This window comes from Staurois parvus, unplaced genomic scaffold (assembly GCF_062004578.1).
Source record: "Staurois parvus isolate SC_StPar_1 unplaced genomic scaffold, SC_StPar_1.0 ptg000118l, whole genome shotgun sequence".
NCBI classification, from domain to species: domain Eukaryota; kingdom Metazoa; phylum Chordata; class Amphibia; order Anura; family Ranidae; genus Staurois; species Staurois parvus.
In genome coordinates this window covers 4,114,892-4,139,556 of record NW_028317914.1, presented here as the reverse complement: position 1 = coordinate 4,139,556, position 24,665 = coordinate 4,114,892, and the positions used below count along the sequence as shown (strand labels likewise).

The 24,665-nt window shown below is 40.2% G+C and overlaps 1 protein-coding gene across 2 annotated transcripts in view; it reads right to left on the bottom strand.

The window, feature by feature from the left end:
• Nucleotides 1-24,665, bottom strand: part of ASAP2 (ArfGAP with SH3 domain, ankyrin repeat and PH domain 2) — a 326,350-nt gene that overhangs the window by 116,295 nt on the left and 185,390 nt on the right. For both annotated transcript variants that reach the window (XM_089672021.1, XM_089672023.1), the window contains exon 7: nucleotides 10,261-10,346. In XM_089672021.1, the coding sequence (XP_089528147.1) occupies nucleotides 10,261-10,346 (86 nt within the window). The remainder of the gene's footprint in view (nucleotides 1-10,260; nucleotides 10,347-24,665) is intronic.

Genomic DNA, 24,665 nt, shown 5'->3' with positions numbered 1-24,665 from the left:
AGATTTTTTTCACCTGTGTGTATCACCTGAGGCTGGTCACTCCACCGGGTATAGGTAAGGGTTTACAACCACTTTAACTGATGTAAATGCAGACTATTGTTTTCAATGTGCCTGTACACATAGGTGCGTAAACATGCGCTGCGTAGAGATCAGTTTAAAAAAAAAAACAGAAATATGTGTTGCTGGTCAGTATTATACGCATGTACAATAAACCCCTTAATAAAATTCTGCATTCTAGAAACTAGTTTAAGTGGGTGTGTGCAAGTAAACGCAAAATAAACACCTGCAATTTGGGGCAGGAATATTGGTGTTTTTAAAAATCAATATCGAGTGCCGTTAAGGTACTAATTTTATTTTGAAGTTCAATTTTCCTAAAGATGGTGGAATGAGATGCAGGGAGGCCCCGAGAACCCCTCCAAAGCACAAAGAGGGAGTTAGACTGTCTCAAAGAGACGCAACAGCGAGGTAGACCAAGCAGAGAATTGTAAGCTTAGGTTTCCGAACCAGGGTTTGAATAGTCTCCCTTTAATAGTTCTCACATATAATTATCTAAATAAAGACAATTGTGATCAATGACTAGTCTGTGTTTAGGATTCGCCCTATAATAAATATGTAGCTATTTAATGCCTACAATACATACAATTAAGTTAACTATATTAAACTGAACGTACCGTGACAAAAACAAGTCATATAAACAAGACACACACCAGCCGGAGGGAAGATACACATTTTCCTTTTCTGTGTAATAAAATAAGCCTAATGGCTTATTAAATGATGTGTCTATAATTAGTGCTAAGTGGCAAGAGTGCTTTAGTATTCATTAGGCACACTTATACTTTAAATGAATACTACAAATACCTACAGACAATTACATGGGCATTTGGCGTTCCACGTGAGTCTAATACATTATCAATTAAAAAAAAAAAAAAAAAAAAAAAAAAGAAGATGTAGTGTAAAATTTAATACAGAAAAAAAGGAGCAGTAACCTGCAACAGCCAATCTCAGCCTACCACTTTGTTGCTACAGGGTACAACTCTTTGTACAAGCATTGCATGCTATTATTAAAGCATAAGTTCACCTATCGTAACATGTTACACTCATATTCAGGGTGTAACATGTTACGAACGGACCCACCCCCACTCCTCCCTGTTCCCCATTGTGACAACTAGTAGAATATCTTCTCCTCTCCGCTAGCTGTCAAAATTTGAAAAAAATGTGGCCGTGGGGGGCACCACCCATATGGTTGCGTCATTCATTCATAGTGTTCTGTTAATGAATGAACTACAAGTCCCGACAGCCTTTGCAGCTGTCGGCTTTTAGTTCTCAACGAACTACCACAGCACTGCGGAGAACCATGGTAGTTCATGGATTCTTCCTGTTAATATACCTGCTATACGGGATGTATGGGCAAGCAGATATATTGACAGGTCTGCAGGAGCCCTGCATGGCACCAGTGATCTACTGATCGCTGGTGTAATGCTTTAGAGCACAGGTTACAATGAAAAAAACCTGAGGGCCAAATCCGGCCCTCCAGGCCATTTCATGTGGCACTCAGACCTCCCCTGCAGCTGTTGCACCCCCTTGTTTCCACCTTGTCTCTGCAGTCAGCAGAAGAGAGGAGGACAGAACTCCTCCGCCAGATCCTGCACTTCTCCATGCAGCCACAGGCTCATCTCTGCAACCCCCCCACCCCTGGTCTCAGCAAATGGCAGCAGAGAGGAGGAAAGAACTCCTCCTAGAGATCCTGCACATCTCTGTGCAGCTGCAGCACCCCCTTGTCACCACCTCCCCTGTAGACTCCGGCAGCTGACTCCAGCCCTCCTTTGGTCCTACTCCAGACCCTGCACTTTGTGCTTCCTAGCTCCACCTCCTTCCCTGCAGCAATACACGGTAAGGGAGTGCACTGTGCTCTGGACATCTAGTCTTACAGATACAACTGGCCCTTTGAGGACAACCATAATGCTGATGCGGCTCACCATGAAATGGAGTTTGACACCTCAGCTTTAGAGGCTCCAGAAACAAACAGAAAAATGCACATCCTTATATTAAAAGTCAGCAGCCATAGTATTTGTAGCTGCTGACTTTTAATTTGGGGGGGGGGGGGGGGGGGAGTGTCTGGAACTCCTCTTTGTGGTCTACTAAATCACCCAGATCCTTCTCCACCATTGACTCCCCCAGTTGTACTCCACCAAGTATATATGATTTGTGCATGTTTTTAGCCGCCAAGTGCACTTTACATTCATCAACATTAAATTTAATTTGCCCATGAGTTACTTGCCCAATCAAACAGTGCATTGAGGTTGGCTTAAATTTGGAGACATCCTGTAAGGACGTTATTCCACTGCACAGCTTGGTGTCATCTGCAAAGACTGAAATGGTACTTTTAATCATTTATAAATATGTTAAAAAGTAAGGGTCCCAACACTGAACCTTGGGGTACACCACTGACAACCCTAGACCAGTGGTCGGCAAGCCGCGGCTCGCGAGCCACATGCGGCTCTTTACAAACTTAAATGCGGCTCTTCTGTGTGCCGGGTGCCCGCTCCCCTCCCTCCTCTCGGGCGGCCGCCCCAAAAGTCAGGACTCTGCAGCTGTCAGGATGTAGGCGGGGCAGCCAGGATGTAGGCGGGGCAGCGTGACGAACTCCTCTCCTCTCACAGTCCGCCCTGAAGACCAGAACGGCGTGGGAACACGGCGAGAAGAACGCGCGGAGCAAAGGTAAGTGAACTGACACAATATGGGGAATGAATTACTATAGGGGGGATGAATTACTATATGGGGGATGAATTACTATATGGGGGATGAATTACTATATGGGGGATGTATTTTCAGTTTTAAAAATGTGGCTCTCAAAATAAATTTCAATCGTGGTTTTGGCGAGATTTGGCTCAGTTGAAAAAAAAGGTTGCCCACCACTGCCCTAGACCATTCAGTGTATGAATCATTAACCACTACTCTCTGAAAATAATCTTCTAACCTGTTTTCTATCCTTTTACAAAATTATTTTTCCAGCCTGTAGATTTCACCTTACACATTAGCCATGTGTGTGGAATGGTGTAAAAGGCTTTTGCAAAAAAACAAGTATATTGTAGCCACAGCCACTCCTTTGACAAAGGTTTTGCTTACCTCCTCAAAAAGAAATCAGAGTTGCTTGACAACTTCTGTCTTTCATGAATCCATGCGGGCTACTGCTTAAATGTTTTTTTCTAGCAAAACTCATCTATGTGGTCTTTTATTAAACTCTTCAGTATCTTCCCAACTATATAAGGTAAACTAACAGGTCTGTGGTTACTTGGTAAAGACCCTTTTTTTTAAATATAGGCAACACATTGGCCTTCTGCCAATCCAGTGGTACTATGCCAGTCATTAAACAAACCCTAGAAATAAGAAACAATTGCTTAGAAATAACATTTACTTTGAATGGGTTGCGTCTGTGAGTGGTAGTGCCCATCAAACTCGACAGGGGTATAATTCCTACCTTGAAGCTATTGGCCGAGGAATGCATGCAGTTAAGAACAATGCAGGCTCCTGCCTCTGTCCATCAATTAGCTCTGAAGAGGAGGAAGGCAAGAGCAGCATAGTAGCTTACTGTTCTTGACTGTGTGTTTATGCTGAAAAACACAGCACAGGACTTTCAGTTCTATTCCTGGATGAGGCAATGTCACCCTTGCCTAGGTTTGGAAAGTAGGAGCATGCATGTACCACCAAAAATTAAAAAGTACTCCCTCCCCGATTTAAAAAAACAAAACAAAAACAAAAAAAACACAACATTTCTTTAAAGTCTCGGGGAGAAGAAATGAAATAAGCCAACTTTACTTTATGGGTGAAGAATTCAGTGCAGGACGACACTTGGGACACTCTTGTGTCCAATTAAATTAGTGTTGGCTTAATGGTTAAAGCTGAATGCCAGGCAAGCTACCTATTGAATATCCGAAATCCATATTTAGGGCAGTCTTATCAGCCAAAGATTTTTTGTTTTGTTTACAAACGGTTTTATTTTTCAAGGGTAGACTGTAGAACAACAGTACAGTTTCAAGTAATGTGTACATTAATAACAAGGCACATTTGAAAAGTACATTTCAGAAGAGTACATATACGTAAAAAAGATAGATAGGGAGGAAAAAGAAAGATAAAAGATTTTAAGTACATGAGGAATGTAAACAATAAAGTGGGTTGAAAGATACATCTGTCAATAGCATATGCCAAATAACCTTCCAACGGAATGCTTTTCAGTCATGTAATGAATGTCTATGAACCCTCCATGATTACCATTTTTTATCAAACAAGTGCATCTTGTCCAGCAAAGTATAATGAATACGCTCCATGAGCATCACAGCGTCAACTCTATGTAAAACAGAGGCCAAGGGTACCGTGGTGGATTTCCAATGTATGGCAATAGCCCATAAAGTGGCAATAGCCCATAAAGTGGCAATAGCCCATAAAGTGGCAATACAAATGGTATGTATCAATCTCATAACAGCATCAGAGGCCCCCAGGATATGAGCTCCCAGTAAACAGGACTGTATAGTCAGACATACCGGGGCACCTACCAAGGAAGCAGCTACCTCCGATATCCTACTCCAAACCAAAGATATAGTTGGGCAAGCCCAAAACATGTGAACCAATGTACCTGTGAGGCCACAGCCCCGGAAACATAAAGGGGAAGTTTGTGGGTACAGTACATGTAGTGTTGACGGGGTAGAATACCATCTGGTTAATACCTTGAGGGCAGTCTCACAGACAGAAAGGGATCTCGAACTCTTATATATGTTATCCACCATGGAATCCCACTCCTCATCTGAGAAAGTGATACCACTATCCTCCTCCCATCTTTGTCTATATAAAGGGGGTGTGGGAGAGAAACTGATCAAAAATTGATGATAAAGATCTGAGATAAGACCCCTACCCCTAGGAGAGTCACGGCTAATACGTTCAAAGAATGAGATCGAAGAGGAGGGTATGAGGCCAAAATGTGACTGAAAAAAATGTCTAATCTGTCGATATCGATGGTACTCGCAAAGCGGAACCTTAAAAAGTACTCGCAGCATATCAAAAGTAATATAAGATCCTCCTCTTTGAAAATCAGATAATCTAATAAGAGATCTATCATACCACCAACGAAACGTTTGAGGGGAAGAAAATGCCTTAATAAAGTTTGGATCACCAAAAAAAGAAACAGAAGATACCAGATTTAAATTTACGTGTATATTTGGACCAAAGTGTCAATGAATGGGTAACTATAGTGTTGTGAAAAGTGAACGATCGAGGGGGGAATTTGGACCACAAAATACCCGGTAAATAAAATGGGCGTATAGACTGAGATTCAAATCTAATCCACGGGATTTGAGAATTTACAGTCGCCCATTGTGATAATTGTGCAAAATGGGCTGAGAGGTAATATAGCCAAAAATTGGGAAGACCTAGACCTCCCGTCCGTTGTGAGCGGTACAGAACAGATGTGGTAAAGCGTGGACGTTTATTACACCAGATAAAATTATTAATAACCCGCTGAAAGTGATCCAGAAATGTTTTCAAGACCGGGACTGGAAGTGCTCTAAATAAAGTAGTTTGGATCAGCCAAAGATTTTGTATGTCTTTTCATTCACTTCTGAGATGAATACAGCCTAGCCATAGGAGCACAGCCAAGGTGGTGAACTGACTTTTCCTTGTTGCAGTTAAACAATACTGTCAGGTCACCTCCCTGCCCCTAGCCTGTGACTGGAAGCAGTGCATATGTCTGCATATGTGCACTACAACACTTTACAGGTCCCAGTGTTGTCCCCCAGCGTCCTTGTCTCAGATCTACTGTTCAGGGATTTAAAAAGCCAGATTAAGGTGTATAGATCGGTTACATTTAAAAAAAGACTGAATAATTTATTCATTGCTGTGTTCATTGGTGTTTTCTTTTATATCTGTCGACAGTTTATAAAAAAGGTTAGGGGTAGAATTAGGGTTAGGTCTTATACTTGAGTTACAAAATAAATTGCAAAATTGCAGTGTTTCGTATAGATTAAGTGTAAGATTAAGGAGGGGGATTGGGTTAAGTGTTAAGGTCCCAGGTATGGATATTTTACACACAGTTACACTGATCCAGCTTGGACCAATGTAACTATGTACAGTATATACCATACCTGACCAATGCCCCTTGAAGCTGGAGATCACTGAAGCAGATACTGCTATACCACTGATCTCAACTTCTGAGTCCTGTGCTAAGCGGCTGCCCTACTGCATTCTGAACACAGGCGGTCACCTGCTTGGCACAGGTGCCATTCAGAAAATGCAAAGCATTTTCTGAATGAATTCAATACATTCCCCGATTGGACAAGGTGGGCAGTGACATCATTTGCTTCACCCCATCCAAAGAAAGTTTTGTAGTGGTGTCTAATTTGGTAATTTCCAGATCCCAGGGGCACTGGCCAAGCATGGTATATACATTGTTACATTGGTCCAAGGTGGACCAAAATAACTATGCATAAAATAGTCATACTTGGAATTCATCTCTAAATACCCACAATGCAGAACTGCTCTGAGACACACATCTAAAGCTGACACTAGGTTAACTGACCCAGAACTAGAATGGTGCAGGACCTGGTGAATTTCTGCCTAATTTTACTGTCACGATCCTGCCATTTTTATTAAAGCAGATTACATTTGAGACTGGATATGCTTTAACAATCCTACAACGTCCCAAAAAATAGCATTAAATAATTTTTGTAAGTGGTTCAGTAGCTACATTCTGGTTATGGCATTATATAATGGAAAATTACTTAGAATAGCACTGGAGAACAGAATGCCATATACCACCATAAGCCACAGTTGTTTTGCATGGTCCCAGTGTATGTAGGAACATGGCCACCCTCTCTTGCTCACTCCCGAGATAGACTAGGGATTATGGGATTCGTAGAAGTTTGGGAGCTCACAGAGGATGTTACAATGTGGCAGAAAAACACAATAATAAACAATTTCCTACAAATTAGATTACAGAGCCATTAAGTAGTGGATGGATTTGCTGCCTGAAACCATCAGGACACACAAGGCTGGGCTATGAGCCTGCACTCCCACTCTGCTCCATTGCCCGGCATGTCACAGCAGTGGAGCGGAGTGGTAGTGCAGGCTCATAGCCCAGCAGTGTGTGTCCTGATGGTTTCAGGCAGCCCACCACTGGAAGAAGCATGCTTGGTGTGCATGAATAAACCCTGGTGAGAACGCACGCCGGCTATTGTAGGAGATGAGGTGACATCTTTACATATACAGAATGTATTAACTGGTGCCGGGATTGTAGGCACCTTACCATGTGAGTTTGATTTTAATATAGTTTATCTGGAACTATGGTTCTTAATAAATACTGCACTTAGATGCTTTTTCATGGATATTTTATTTATGGGTTTTATTAAGTCCATTTGAAAGATACGACTGAATGAAGGGTAGCCTGTAGATCCACCTTATGAGAGAATATGCTTGGGGGACCTAGCGTTGTTTGACCATCCTAACAGGAGGTCAAAACCTTCTGGTGAGTGTGGAATTTAATTATCCAATACCAGTGGTAAAGAAGATTTGTCTGGAATACTGGCATGATCCAACATCCTCCTAAAAGACTCTTATTTTAAGTTTGTGGTGTTAGGGAATGCACTTAATTGGACTTTTTATATTATTTTGTTTATAATCATTTGTTGAGCAAGCGCCTTTCTATATATCACTTTCTGGACTTAGTGTATACGCTCAATAGGGGCAGCTGCTAATATTGTTATTGGAATAATTTGGTTGTTTGGAGGTTTGAGGTATCATGGTCAATATATATGGTATAAGTAGGAACCACGATATTGGGTGTTTCTTATATGTAACACGTCACAAATGCAAATACCCCCGCTGTATGGGCAGACAGTCTGCAGGACTGCAGCATTACACCCATGATCTGCTGATCGTTGGTGCAATGCTTTACAGGTCCATAACAGCAACAACAAAAATAATAAATGCATACATTGTTACCTAAAAAAAATTTGCATTTATAATTTTTTTTTTTCGGAAATGTGCATATACCCTATAAAGGATTACATTTAACTTAACTGGACCAAGACTATCAAAATAAAACTCAATAGCCAATTTTGCCTTGATTATACATGCAAATGAGAAGTATTAATAGTGTTTCAATTTTACACATAAAAAAACTGCAGAAACTTTAGAAAGAAAAAAACTGGAGCAATGCCACAAATTGATAACATTTTAAAATACCATATCACATAGACACAGTTAATTTGTGACTGACACAGAAGCACGAGGAAGTTCTGCACTGTTAGCGATAGGTCTCACGACTATTTATAGCCAAGCAGGGAAAATTAATGTTTCACACATTTTCACTTCTGGAAGGTGTAATATGCTTAATACAGGTTTTTGTAGAGAAGATAAATCTTAAAAAAATTCACATTTTTCTCCCACAAAACACATTCCTTTACATCTTTTAGTTCTGTTGATCTATGTATAAAAGTGACAAGGCCATAAAATATCCAAATAATAATAGTTATACCAATAATCCTCCAGAATCTAAAAGATGTTACAGCAAGCAAGACGTAATAGTATTAACTCAAACCAGCTGATGACAAGGAAAAAAACAGAAGTGGAATCCCTAATGAGAATCTTACTGTCATTTTTAATTCTGCATCAAATATATCTCAGCTAAATCTGGCAAAACAGCAGTACATGTGGGTAGGATCGAAGTCTTTAGAATGATGAAAGCTAAAACATGCCAAGTTGTATATAAGGCTCCTTATCTCAGGCCATATTTGTACTTTAAAATCCTTTTGCTGCCACATGCAATTTTTGATATGTTAAGTTATTTTAGGCCTAAAGATTACTTAAAACCCACAAAACGTTATATAGTCCTTGGAAGCGGAGACCCTGGAGCATAAAATAATGGTAGTTCCAATTTTTTTTAAACCCCTAATGTCTCACCTGCCCTCCACTGAATGTAACTGAATGCAAAGATCACACTCCATTAACTTCTTCCATGACCACAGCAGCCAGAGAAAGGGACATTCTACACAACACCTCCGGGTTTTTGCAGCTTTGAGGAGATCAGTGAACTGATGTTAGTTGGTCTCCCTTTCCTCCACCTGGTGAGGCCTGCCATGCAGGTCCTCTGAAGCATGGCAGGAGTTGGGTAGAGATAGATGTTGATGTGGGGGGCTGCACACTTTCAGGGGTCAATGGAAGTGATTGGGTGGCTGTACAGCTGCTGGATCGCATTTAGCAGAAAGCCGACAGTCTTCCTGTGAACCAGACACACACATTCCCAGCTGCTGTGTAAAACTGCCGCTGCCACAGATGTATGACATATGTAGGTGCCACTTAAAGGTTTAATGTAGCAGTTTTGGTTGCACCATTGGTCATCAAAGCATAAGGGAATGATTTGCATGGCTCCACTCACTGAACAGACCCCTTGTTTTTTGGACTTGCAAATATTCATCCAGATAATATCAGTTTTAAAGGACAACCATCTAAAATGGAAAATGAAATGTAGCATGGCTGCTGCCAAGCTGAATAACACATTAACTGAATTAAGGCAGAGATACCCCTGCCAGAATTTCCACTTCCAGCAACCACTACCTTTAAATGAGTATGACGCTGACACAAGCTTCTTTAGGAAGGAATTTTGCTTTTGGAGTCAGCAAGGGATCCTATAATCCACGCAATGATTCACCCAAATAGTGGCCATCCAAAACATATCAAGTGAGAGAGGAGTGGGCTCCCAGCTAAGCTTTCAAGTTGGCTCTATGGGGCCCCATAGTTTCTAACAGCCGCCCCAAGCGCAGTTATAGCTACTTCAACCTACATTGACACATGTGATCAACTCATTTTAATTTGTCTGTCTATTTTATGTACTAAATGCAGTTGTGCAATGCCAATTTTCCTACATAGACAAATGTAATTTGTTTTACAAAAACCTTTGAGTATTGTGTTGCATCTAATGTAGTGTTTCATTGAATAAATAAAAATTGCTAAGGAAAAGGAAAAAGATACACGCTGTTCTTTGCAGTATTTATAGAGAAGGAGTTTTTGTAAATGCTGTACATGGAAAATACTTCTAGTAGAGGACTTTTTGTAAATGCTGTACTTTGCAGTAGTCCTAGTTGTGGACATTTGACATGCTCACACTCAGTCCAGTCATCTTATGGATTCCTCTGTATCAGTCAAAATATAGCACAGAATGCATGCTTCCACAATACTAGACATAGGCTGAAATGCTTTAAAATATAGAACACTTACTTGCACTGTGCATGGAAGTACTTAATTAGGTTTTGCAGTAGATCGACTCCTTTCTTTATCTTGATTTCATTCACTTTCAGCAGATACTAGAAAAGAAAAAATAAAATACACCAAGTTATAGCTGTTCAAATATGAAATGGACTACAAACGTCGTGAGTTGTCAGAAATGAATACGTCAGAATCTTCTTCTATGAAACACCAGACTTTCAGCTTGATTTATTACTCGTCCCTTTCCTATTCAAACAAAACCCCTACCATACCAATCTGATCTTTCATCTTTCATCCAGGTAATCTGTGATCAGCATGTAAAATTCATGATATTTACGAATCATAAAATTTCTTTTTAGCATATTAGTTGTGATTCTCGGGAAGAAGAATACATTTCAATGCAGACAGGAAGACAGCTAGTGGTACTTACGTTCTTGCTCAAAATCTCCAGTGGGACTGATGAAAATGCTAAATCCAGTCAACCGCAATGAAGAAGTTTCAGAAGCCTTTATTTTAAATGTACATGCTATAGAGGCCTTTGCATCATCTCCCTTTAAGGCTTCTCAACTCAAGCTTAGCTAAAAATCTCACAATACCTTGCCAGTATTTTGAGGGTATCATCTATGTCAGGGTATCAAAGTATTTAGAGGAAACCCATACAGCCCATAGATTGCTGTACAGGGCAGAGACCTTTTTTTTTTAAACGTTCCATTTGTTCACCAAGTAAGGCTATCGAGTCGCATATAATCATCAGCTTATTAACTTCTTCGGGAAAAGAGTCTGTTTAAACGCAATAAAAAACTCTCTCTATATAAAACTCTAAAAAAAATAAACATACAAATACGCAAAAGGTTCATTTTAGAAAGATAATGAAAAAATATATACACGAGAAGTGTTCAAGTTTATACAATAAAAACAAATTTTAAGGAGTGGAAACTGCATTTTTTTCAACAAACTCCTCTGCCACAGTTATACACGTATCCCAGTGTTTAACTAATGCCTGGAAAGCTTCGGGATAAAAAGATTTGTCAGTGCACCTGAACCATCATAGGACAGCCTGCTTCACTTTGTCTTCAGTGCTGAAATGCTGACCTCTGAGGAACTCTTTTAGGGGTCCAAACAGGTGGAAATCACTCTGAGCAAGATCTGCAATTGTTCAAGATTTGTTTAGTGGTGGTGAGTCAGCATGCTTCCACTGCTTTGATGGTCATTTTGATTCCGGATTGAATGTGCCCAGGTTTCATCACATGTAATGAAGCGATCCAGAAAATCCTGGCTTTCCCTGTCAAAAATGCTCCTTAAACGCAGTACAGACATCAACTCTTCTGTACCTGCCAAAAGCCGAAATCTGTCTTGGTGAATGATTGTGTTCACCGTTCTCACAGAAAGTTCATCTCTTGGCCAATCCCATAACAGGTTATGCGTCCATTATCCAAGATCAAGCGCTCTACGTGCTGTATGTTCATAGGAATAACTGCCATGCGCTGGGAACCACCATGGCCGGGATCGTCACTGATAGGCCATCGTTGAAACATTTACACCATTCAAATGTCTCCTAACCATACTGTGCTTGAACTCTTTTGTAGATATCAGCGGGTTTTACGCCTTTTTTTTTTGCAAGAAACTTCATCACCACATGCTGTTCTATGCACATACTAACACTGTTGTCTGCCATCTTGGTTAACAGTCCCTCGACTGGCTCACGACATATGTGCCGTCTACCAGTAATAGAAAATGCTTGCTACTTACCACCACACTAGTATCCCTTTTTATACCTGTAAAATTAAGAGCCCCAGTTTGACACCCTTTGTAATTTACTATGATAGAGCACAAACAGAAACAACCTCCTTTCAAATTACTATGCAAACTTAGACATGCAGGCACAACCCAACTGGCAAAGTATATTTCTGTAAACGTACACCTAGATCACCTAAGCGTCCCAGTTTACTGCTCTCGAGAAGTGAGAACAGGTGGACATCCCCTGTTCCAGCCTTTTCAGAGACAAACTTGATGGCTGCGGACCATGAAGATAAATAAATAAAAATCAAACTGATCATTGTTTTCCTTAAAACTGTCAAGCTTAGAAAGTCTTTGGAAGGCCTCCCTATTGGCTTGTATTAGAACAACAGACGATAAGATGTTAATATGCTCACCCAGGACTGATAGCGCTTAATCAAGGTGCATTGTACTCTACTAATCCCAGACTATCACAGCATGCAATTGTCAGTGAAGACAATAAAAAAAAGAAAAAAAAAATCAGTCAGGAACGAGTTTGCTGTAACTGATCTTATACCTCCAAACCTTGGTAATATGACTGCACTAAAAGAATTCATAAAGTTTTGGCCTGAACTTCCAAGCTTAATCAGTAATGTATGTGTGAATGTACACTCACAGGCCACTTTATTAAATACACCTGTTCAATTGCTTGGTAACACAATTTGCTAATCAGCCAATCACATGGCAGCAAATCAATGCATTTAGGCATCTAGACATGGTGAAGATGACTTGCTGAAGTTCAAACCACGCATCAGAATGGGGAAGAAAGATGATTTATGTGACTTTGAACGTGGCATGGTTGTTGGTGCAAGATGGGCTGTTCTGAGTATTTCAAAAACTGCTGATCTACAGGGATTTTCACGCACAACCATCTCTATGGTTTACAGAGATTGGTCTTAAAAAAAGAAAATAAACAGTGAGCGGCAGTTGTGCGGACAAGAATGCCTTGTTGATGTCAGAGGAGAATGGGCAGACAGGTTCTAGGTGACAGAAAGGAAACCGTAACTCAAATAACTACTCGTTACAACCAAGGCATGCAGAATACCATCTCTGAATGCACGACACGTCAAAACTTAAAGCAAATGGGCTACATCAGCAGAAGACCACATCAGGGCGCCACTCATGTCAGCTAAGAGCAGGAAACAGTGGCTACAATTTGCACAGGCTCGATTTCAGCTTCAGATGGTAAAGTCAGAATTTGGCATAAACAACATGAAAGCATGGATCCATCCTGTCTTGTATCATCAGTTCAGACTGGTGGTGGTGTAATGGTGTTGGGGATATTTTCTTGGCACTAGCAAACTGTACCTAATAAAGTGGCCGGTGAGTGTACGAAGCTGATGGCACTAGGCTTCATTAAAAGACACTAAACTGTTTTTTAAAAAAAATGAAATCTATTTAGGTATGCGCTGTTATCTCAAACTACCTTCTATAGACCTCAGCCTTCTCCAAATTCCTTTTTTTTTTTCGCTTCTGTGATACAGCCTACTGTTAGAGGCTGGCTACATTCATTCTCCATGGTCCCAATGTATGTAGAAATGTAGCCACCTTCTCTAGCTTGCTCTTGATTTGGACTATGGGATTTGTAGTGTGCATAGAACAATGTGCATGACCCTATTGAATGTGCACTGCTGCGTTCCATACCAATTGAAGTGAGGGGAGGGCAGGGGGAGGGGTAGCAGGAGCTCATGGAACCCATTACAGTGAGGCATAAAACACAGTAAAAATTATTTAATGAAAGATTAAAAGGGCCATTAAATAGTGGATGTGTATGAATTATTTTTAGAGAAGGATATCATTTAGTGTTAGTTTAAGCTCAATAACATCTCACTGGTACACTAAAATCTAGACTTCAGCCACACCTTGCCTGGCTAACATGTTCACCTCTCACATGTAGACTTCAGGTCTAGTCAGGAAGAGGGGAAGAATACATCTGGCTGTCTTTCAAAAGGGGTAAACCTTACAATAGCAACCCAATGTTAGCAGACACTGATAAGACACCTAAGTTCCTCTTTAAAATGTGCTTTACCCGATGTTACTTCCCTTGTTGTGTTAGTCACAATTACTACATCCTATGATCTACTACACCAGGACTTCACTATGAGATCATCCAGCCATGAGAACATGTTTTTCCACATATCTTTCACTGGCAGCTCTGTGGCCGTGTGATATACGCATCGAAAAATGACGCAATCCAGATTTATCTGGCTACTTGCCAAGACATGCCTAATGATATATATATATATATATATATATATATATATATATATATATATATATTTATATATTATCCCCCCCAGAATTAAGTTTTTTTTTAACTCATGTTTTTAAGTACTGTGCAAAAGTTTTACGCAGGTATTAAAAAATGCTGTCAATTAAGAATGCTTTCAGAAATAGAAGTGTTAATAGTTTTTTTTTTTTTTTTGGCCATTAACGAGATGGAAACTATATGAATAGAAGAGAAATCAAAACCAAATCAATATTTGGCATGACCACCCTTTGCCTTCAAAACAGCATCAATACTTAAATTTTTGTAGGTATACTTGCATACAGTTTTTGAAGGAACTCGGCAGTTCCTTGTTGTTCCAAACATATTGGAGAACTAACCACAGATCTTCTGTGGATGTAGGTTGCCTCAAATTCTTCTGTTTCTTCATGTAATCCCAGATAGAGTTGATGTTGACACCAGGGCTCTGTGGGGACCAAACCATAACTTCCAGGATTCCTTGTTCTTTACACTGAAGAAAGTTCATAAAGGCATTGGCTGTATGTTTGGGGTCATTGTCCTCCTGCAGAAAAAATTTGGAGCCAATCACATGCCTCCCTGATGGTGTGGTATGATAGAAAAGCATCTGATACCTGTATCTTTCAGCATTGACACCACTACTGATCCTGACCACATCTCCAAATCCATTTGCAAAAATGCAGCCCCAAACATGCAAGGAACCTTCACCATGCTTCACTGATGCCTGCAGACACTCATTATTGTACTGCTCTACAGCCCTTTGGTGAACAAACTACCTCCTGCTACAGCCAAATATTTCAAATTTTGACTCATCAGCCCAGAGCACCTGCTGCCATTGTTCTGCACCCCAGTTCCTATGTTGTTAATGCATAGGATGTGGAAATAAGGCTAAGCGACTCAACTATGCACAAAACCATAGGAAATGGGGTGCAGAAAAATGGCAGCAGGTGCTCTGGGCTGATGTGTAATGTTACCTCTACTAGATTTCTATATCAGACCAGGAAAAGGAAAGAAATTTGCTGGAGGCTTGTCCAGAAAATACACCTGCAATCCCCGCAGCATTAACTTAAAACCATCAAGAAGACAGCGAAGTGTTATGTTATTGTTATGGAGTCACTAATAACAGAATCAGTGCACTAGGAAACAATCAGATAATTCAGCCACAAAACTGCAGCATATTTTAGTGATAGCAGGGTGTTAACTGTGCAGAATCTAGCATGTGCTGAATGAGTAAATAGAAAGCTGGAACTTTATTTTTATGTTTGGACAGAGAGGAGAAAGATTAGAATTCCTGCAAGATATTCACTGTTTTCGGTGGACCCACTGCTTGGGGGGGGGGGGGGGGTTACCCTTTCTATTTGACTTAGCTACTATTGTCCCCAGGATAACAAGTGATGAGAAAACCCAAACTTTACAGAATTCACAATTCACCAGACTAGGAGGCGAGGGGAAATCTTCCAATAGAGAGATCTGTTCCTGTCATAATTGTCTAATAAAAGACAGTTTTAGAGACAATGATCTAATTTTCTGTTATATATGCAGAATGGGAAGTGATGGATAATTTCCTTAACAGTACACAAAAAAAGAAAAAAAATTACTGACAGGGGTTCTAACTATTTCCCCGTGTCTTTTGTATCATGTTTGTAAAAATCTGAAATAATTGCAATGTTCTACAGTATCTTTAAAGTGGTTCTAAAGTTTTTTTACTATAATGTATTCTTTGCCTTTAGATAAAAAAACCTCCCACTAGCGGTTTCTCCTTCTCCCTACCCTCCTTTCCTAAACATTTACTGGAGTCCTCTATTGATCCAGTGCTGTGCCTGTCTACATCTCTTCTCTCCCCTTTTCCTGGGGTGTATATAAAACGCACTCAGCCAGGCTCAGAAGCACGTTCACACAGATGCCCACTTAGCACACAACTTGCAATATATTGCATTTTTTTCTTGGGTTTAGTGATTCTTTAAGATTTCTACAGGCACTAATATCTCACCACAAAATGGGACGTATTTAACAGTAATACATTCATTTTTTGTATTTAGATGTAAACATGGCTTGCCAATGTACACAAATGGGCAGCACAGTAGCTATATGGTTAGCACTTCTGCCTGGCAGTACTAGGGTCGTTGGTTCAAATCCCAACCACAGCACTACCTGCCTGGAGTTAGCATGTTCTCCCTGTGCCTGCGTGGGTTTCCTCTGGGTACTCCGGTTTCCTCCCACACTCCAAAGACATGCTGGTAGGTTAATTGATTCCTGTCTAAATTGTCCCTAGTATGTGTATGTATGAATGTAAGTTAGGAACCATAGATTGTAAGATCCTTGAGGGCAGGGACTGATGTGAATGTATAATACGTATGTAAAGCACTGTAAAAAAAATTGACAGCGCTATATAAGTACCTGAAATAAATAAATAAAATCCCTTTATCTGAAAAATCTCAAGTCTACATTATTGCAGTTTATGTAATCTTACATACTTTATACCATATTGCGCATATTAATTTGTAAAGTATTACTGTCAACATCAGTCTTGGAGAAGTATTAATTCACCATTATTCAAAGGCTGTATGATAAATCCAGGCATTTTTAGATTCATCAGTTAAAGTATAAATTGGGAAGGCAGTGATCTGAATGAAACCGTGAGAACAGGTAACTCAGGTCAGGTCTGGAATCTTATTCACACTAGATCTGCCTGCCAGCTTTCCCGGATGAGCCATCATTGGAGATGACATATCTGTATTAGCTATAGTGTATGCATATTGAAGGCAATGGAAAATGTATCTCCCTTGAGCTACTTTGTGGTTTTTAGTACACTCATCAGCTGAGCAGCCAACATGCATCTATGATTGTGGCCATAAAAAACAATACTACTTAAAGCCTGTGCAGGGAAAAAAAAAAAAACCTGATTCAATAGGTTATTTCATGAAGTGGTATTAAACCCAACAACAAATGTAATATTTTGCAGTTTACCAATCCTTTTAGATGTGGTGACTTCATTACTTTTTTTAGGCTTTTTTTCCTTTATTTCACCTGGTGATCATGCTGGTAACACATTTCCTGTCTTAGGCATACATGCCTACACGCGCCTTTGAATGAAAATGAATGAAAAAAGAAATGTGCACATCTAAATGCTATACGCATCTAAAACACATCTAAACACAAATACTTTAGATGCTTATTTTACACAGGATCTTTTGCTAGCCCTGATAGCAAGAGCCTGCATTCTGTGCAGAAAACACACATATACCCATGTGAATGAGGCCTTAGATGGACCAGACCAAGAATATGAAACTGATGTCTTTTTTATAACCTTCAATATCCCCATGCAGTTCCAGCTACGAGAGCTATTGTAGCTTTAGATACACAGAAAGCTTTTGATAGCATGGAGTGGCCCTATCTTTTTCTGATTCTTCACCTATTTGGATTTGACCCTCATATTATAGCCTGGATTCAACTACTATATGCAAAACCTAAAGCTAGGGTCAGAGTAAATGGTCATCTTTCAGCCTCAATAACTACATACAGAGGAACTAGACTTGGCTGCCCATTGTCACCCCTGCTGTTTGAATTAGCCATAGAGCCCATAGCAGCCCGTATTAGATCTACTCCTGGTCTTGGCTTGCCAGTTTGGGACCCTGGAGGAACGATTCTCCCTATATGCTGGTGACACCCTAGTATCACTAGCTGTCCCTGGTGATGCTTAAATGCTCATTAAACATTATGGAGGAATTTGGCAAATATTCAGGCTTTCACATCAACTGGGAGAAGTCTAGTCTGTTCCCTCTAGACCCGGAGGCAGTGGCTCATGTTCCCCCAGACTCTTGTCTACAGATGGTGGACTCCTTTCAGTACATCGGAGTGACTATACAATTGCTGCTACGCTCTTACCTTGCTAACAATGTGTATCCTCTGGTTCCCCCCTGCGGGCTAAGGTTGGGCAATGGATGGATCTTCAATTAGATTTATTGGGCAGGGTGAATCTCCTTAAAATTATTTTCTTCCCCAAATTTCTCTATGCTGTGGCTATCTCCCCTTGTAGAATCCAAATGAGCATTTTTAAACAGCTAGATCCTATGTGTTGGGACTTTCTGTGGTGACAACATCCCAGGGTAGCCCTAGAGATTCTCAAACTTCCTTCTCACATAGCCGGTCTGGCTTTTCCAGATTTCTACTATTACTACTCAGCCTCCCAACTAGTGTATATACATGACTGGTTTATCCCTTCTCCAGTAATCCCCAAATACTCCACTTTGGCATAACCCTGCTCTTTTAGAGATTTCTTCTGTCCCAGACCCTCAACGCTAGTCAGTTAGAGGGGTTGAATATCTGCACCAACTCTATACTGGCCAAACCTTTAAATCATCCTCTCAACTACAGGCTGACCTTTATTTTCCAGATACCCCTTGTTTTATTATTACCAACTTTGGCATGCTATTCAGAAACAATTTGACTCCTTGACCAATCCCACTTCTGTCTCCTTTAGAAAAGCTTCTCAACTCCTCGAGCTCAAATAGCCTGATCTCTGACTAATACTTAGCACTATGTGTGAAGGCACGTCCTGGATATGCACAGGCTCAGCTGAAACAGACTTAGCCAGATTTTTAATTTGAGGAGTCGGATTGGTCTGAATTTGAACATTATTATAACAATGCGGTCATAGCCTCCAAGGACCTCATTATTTAGGTGAAACTGTTTCAACACATTTAATACACTCCTGCCAGACTACATAGACTGACTTCCTGCGAGGCCTGCGTTCCTCACCAGCTTGCTTCTGGGGCTTTGGAGCGAATACAAATACGGAATTCCTTCACTGCCTTTGAAACTGCCCCATTGTCCCTGCTTTTTGGTTGGAAGTTATGACTTTTCTCTCCACTGCTTTGGGTCTGCCCAATATCCTACACCCCAAGAATTGCCTTTTGGGCATTTTTGAGACTTACCACATTCCGAGTATAATAAATGGCTGTTACAGATACTCTATTTTTATACAAAGAAAATTATACTTTTGACCTGGAAGGGTGCTCCTTCTTTGTCGCTTGAGGTTTGGAAGGCTATGGTTAATAGTAAGCTGCCCTTATATAGGCTAACCTATGAGCTCCATAAACAACCTCGGCCTTTTGAAAATGTATAGAGTTGTTGGATAGACAGTCCTCATACAGATGCTTCTATAGATCTAATACCCTAATTATTCGTTGTCCTTAACTGAGCAATCTTTGGTATCTTTGACTGTTTTTGATGGCACCACATCCACCATATTGACTACTCTGTATACTGTATGCTTAACTGTATGAAGGTTAACTTAGGCTGTATATTTGTTATTATGCAAGGTAGGCTTTTTCTATCCCTCTTTTTTTTTTTGCCCCTCCTTGTGTGTGTTTTATGTGTTGTAAAACTCAATTAAAATATATTTAAAAAAAAAAGAAACTTAACTCTAACACTTTAACAGTTGTAGCAGTTTTTTTTCCTTTTGGGATAAAGGTTTTACATAAATTAATATAAGCTGAAATCTGACCATTGTAAGTACCCATGTGCAGTGGTAAATGGTTTGCCTCAACCCCCTAACTGCTACTTGGTCTGGAGAACTTTGTCTGTTAAGGAAAGTTGAAAAATACCCGACATACAGGCAGGATCACCAGGTGAAAATAAATGAGAAAAAAAACTAATGCAGCAACCACATCTAAGAATTGGTAAGCTGCAATTAAATACCAAATTGTTTTGAGATTTAATACGGCTTTAAATTAGGTCCTTTCACTAAAAATTAGAAATCTGTACCTAGCCTCAACATCTGAAACATGGCATTTTGATGAGTTGTCTTTACAGATGACAAGATATATTTTAGGGAATCTGGCTGGGGCATCTATGGAAAAAAGAAAATGTGTGATAAGCTGTTGTGCAATAGTCTAGAGGGTACCACTCTTGCCTACATCAAAGAGAAGTAGCTGCATTATATTATTGCAACAGGTGTAGATCTACACCCCTAATTTTCTTCCATTTAAAATAGACAATAGCCTGCAGGTGAGTTGTTCACAAGTGCATCCATATAAGCGTGAGCTCAAGGGAACATTTTAGAAAGTGTGCACAAGAATATAAACTGTAAACTTAATGTGAAGATGCTGATACTAAACAGCCATGATTACAGTACTGTTGTGGGACAACGAATAAGGCAACTCCTAGCTGACGATCGCTGTCACCAGACCGCAATTGTCTGTTCGGCTTTGCAAAAAGTATATTGTCATAGAAATCTACCTCACGCTGTCCCTTAGACCGAACTCTGCACTGTGCACATGAGCACTTTGTATCAGTCTGAGAAAAATGATGTTCAAAAGTTACAAAAATACTGCAAAACCTGAAGAATTACTTTGCTCATGGAGGTACACAATTCCCCTAGCCACAAAGGGGTAGGTGGAGGCTGCAAATTGAATGTTTAATTGTCTGCTTGCAATGGTAAGGCCATAGTTCTGTGCAGCACTAGGACGACGCATACAGTGGGGTCAGTTGGGGTAATTATTGTCTACTGCTATTCACTCCAGTACATTTGTTTGGAGGGCTGATTTTCAACACCACTGCTGTGATGTGAACCCGGGGCATGCATTTAATGGTTCTAAACATTTTGCCTTATTGGAAAAATCATTGGAAGGATTTCCCTGTCCAGTAAATATGGTAATATTTTGCCACACCCTGCCTGATTAAAGTAGAACTATGGTCTCCTATTAAAGAAAAATGTACTGGAGCAAGTGATTTTAAGTGCATTAGCACATTCAGGTTCCTTTTAGCCATCCTGGGAAAGTCCACAAATACTTTCTGAGCCTACTAGTGAAGTTCACCTAAGGCAGCTTCTTATATTGGTGTGGCAACAATGCTGCACTGCTCCTGAATTTACAGCAAGGTTGCTATCATCGTGTAGGCTGCTCTTTCCTGCTCTATAGAGTGATTATATATATATATATATATATATATATATATATATATATATATATATATATATATATATATATATATATATATATATATATATATATGTTACAAGGGTGTAGCTATCAGCATTTTCGCTGCTGATTCACAAGCCTGTAGATTGTTAATGTGCACCTGGTCACACCTAATCCTGCCAACTGATTGCAAGATTAGCAGCACAACCTCTGTTATTGAAACCCTCCCATTTTGAGCTGCAGAGTCTGGAAGGGGGAGAATGTGAGAAACAAATGGAGGATTTGGCTCAACCCAGGAAGGTAAAAGGTTTTTTGCTGACTTTAAAAGGCTTGTGCATCATACAGTGACTGGATTTGGTATTTGTTAGGACTGTCATAAGGGAGGCTCTAGTTGTACTTTAAAGTGTTACTAAACCCAGGGCCCTGCATTCACTATATCTGGTCTCCCACAGTACACAGAACATGGAAGTGCAATTATTTTAGTAAATATAAACTGATAAATACCCTTTCTCATCATCAGTTAAGCAGGCTTGTGACTTCAGCAGAGCACTGGTTAAAGCTTGTAGGAGGAGTTTTCTTTCTGCTCTAAGAAGATGCAAAACCCCTGACCTCTTTCTGGACAGTGCTTATTGGCCCTGTGCTGATCACATGCACTCTCCCAAAAAAAAAGAAAAAAAACCTCTAGCAATACATACAAAACTGAGCATGTGCATGTGGCTACGGGTTCAGTCTGTCTTATCAGGTGGACATTTGAACAAGAGAAGGGGCAGAGAAAACATGATCGAATGGTCTTTTTACACAATGCAGAGGATTAAACCCTTAGGATCCACAGTGAGCATAACAAGCATGCTTTACTGCTTATACAGACTGATTTTACTGTTGTGGGTTTACTAACACTAAGTCACATGAAGATATATTGATATCTGCTAAAAAAAAAGCAGATAGTATTCTGCATAGACCCAGTTCTCTCAATACTATAAATTTGGAACATTCAACAGTCTGACCTGAAAGGGGCAGGGTTTATTAAACAAATTAATTCACATGTTGGGGTAGAGCTGTAAAATGACCTTTAAGGAAAGCTGTATGAGCAAAATTATTATGTCAGCTGGCAAGAAAATGCATTCATTTATGGTTAACGTCTGCTGTAAAGATCAGTTTGCCCTCAGTAACATTGCTCAGGCGTATAGAAACAGTGATGTATATTCAAAGTGACTGAAAAACAGGATGTAACGGCTTGGGAAACGCTTGTCACCTACACTGCATACATTTAAATTGGTGAGCAGAGATTTCAGAAATTAAACATACAAGCCAGTATGAAATGCAAACAAGAGTGCAGGAGCTCAACGATAAATATATAATAATAATGTATTGTACAAATCTAATCTGAAATGTCTATAATTGACTATTTTACTGCCCTAGCTCAGAAGATCATCAAAAAAGTGATAATTACCCTTTAAACACGAACTCCAACCAAAAACCGTTTTTGTATACCTAGCACTACCCCCGTAGGAGCCACTGGATTTCAGGCCTATTTCCCCCTCACACAGCCAGGCAAATGCTATTTTCACACATTTCAAGATAGCTCAATAAACAGTCTAGGGTTTTTGGTGTTCATTTTAGGAATGATAAACGTGGATGGGGAATGGGGGGTGCATGAGATACCCCAAAAAGGCTGAGAATCTGCCAAGTCTCTGGGTGCTCGAATTCAGGATGCAAGCTGTATTGCACAGCTGTGGGAGCAGCAGTTCAGAAGGAACTAACAGTTCCAAAAAGTTGTATTAAAGAAACAGCACCTGGCTGTACTGCACAGCACCTGGCCGCTCTAGTCCGAGAGTTGGAGAATTAGCATGCTCCTGGATGTCTTGCACTGCACTTGAGCTACACTGTCCCAGACATGTAACGTATTGCACTCCGATGTCCTCTCCCTCTCTTAGGGTGATGGCTGGTTTGTTACTCACTCAGTCCCTTCGGAAACTCCCAGGATCCAGAATAGCTGCTTTCCTGGCCTCCAAAAGGACAGGCTGCTTCTGCCTTGACTGTGGGTCAGCAGCTAGGCTTAGTTGAGACTTAAGCTGGGTGAATTCCTATTCCCTCTCTCTCCTTCTCCTCTGTCCCAAGGGAGGAGCCCACAGCACAGGGGTCCCTCCAGATGACTGGACCCTGGACTCTACTCCCATGGTTCAGAATATTTATGGGCTGCTTCCCACCTTCTGGGCCCATGTCCCCAGGGATATAAGTTCCATGAATAATCAGGCTGCAGCCTCTGTCCCTCCGCCCACTATGTCCTGGAAACATCCAGTGAGTTCCACAATGCAGGGAGAGGAAACAGAGCCACAGCCTGTGAAGCTCTGCAGAGCCTCCTAAACAATTAACCCCTGCTCCTCCGCCTACAGAGGAGCTAAACTGAATCTGCCTATACTCTAGCATCCTAAGGGGTGCTACATATAGTTTTGCAAAGAGTGGGAAAGAGTTAAAACTTTAGTCACTTATTTCTGTTCTGTGACTACTTAAGGAAAATGTTCCCTACCTTCCTACAGTATACCAGTGAAACAAGGAGAAGAAAAGAAGGCAATAATAAAGTATGTTACAAGCTACACCTACTAACAAAAATAAAGGGTTTTGGAGACAGAATTGAGAGGAACTCTCCATGTATGGATTGATCAATATTCAGATCTATACCATAGTTTGTGAACTCTATAACTTTCCTACAAACTAAAAAATACATCCTAATTTGGGTTATTTTCACCAAAGACATGTAGACGAATACATCTTGGCCTAAATTTATGAAGAACAATTATTTATTTGCAAACTTTTATAACAGAAACAAAGAAAAACGTGTTTTTTTTTCAAAATTTTGGGGCTTTTTTGTTAATTTAGCAAAAAATAAAAACCCCAGCGGTGATTAAATACCACCAAAAGAAAGCTCTAGTTGTGTGAAGAAAATGAAAAAATTTTAGTTTGGGTACAGCGTTGTATGACTGCGCAATTGTCATTCAAAGTGTGAGAGCGCTGAAACCTGAAAAATGGCCTGGGCAGGAAGGTGTAAAATTGCCCGGTATTGAATTGGTTAAAGGACTGGTTTATCTCTCTTCTTCTGTTCTCACGTTCCTTGTCAGGACATGCACACTGCAGCATACCTGACTGGCTCCTGGGTTATACGCTCCCACTACTAGTCTGAGTTATGCTGCTGTGCAGAGAATTACAGAAGGCGGATACCAAGTCAAATTGTGATACTTTTGTTATTGGCAATTAACAAGTTCAATTCTCATACCCATACACCCCACTATGGACCAGAGCAATTTTTTAATTTTTGTTATGGGCCTATATATTCAGAAATAGATTTATCATTACTTAAAGGCTACATTCACCTTTTGTAAAAAAAAAAGGGCAGACAGTTACTGAATGGCAGAAACAATCAATGAACTTCCAGAACTCTTACCAGAGCCCTCGCAGTTCATTTAGAACAAAGGTTGACG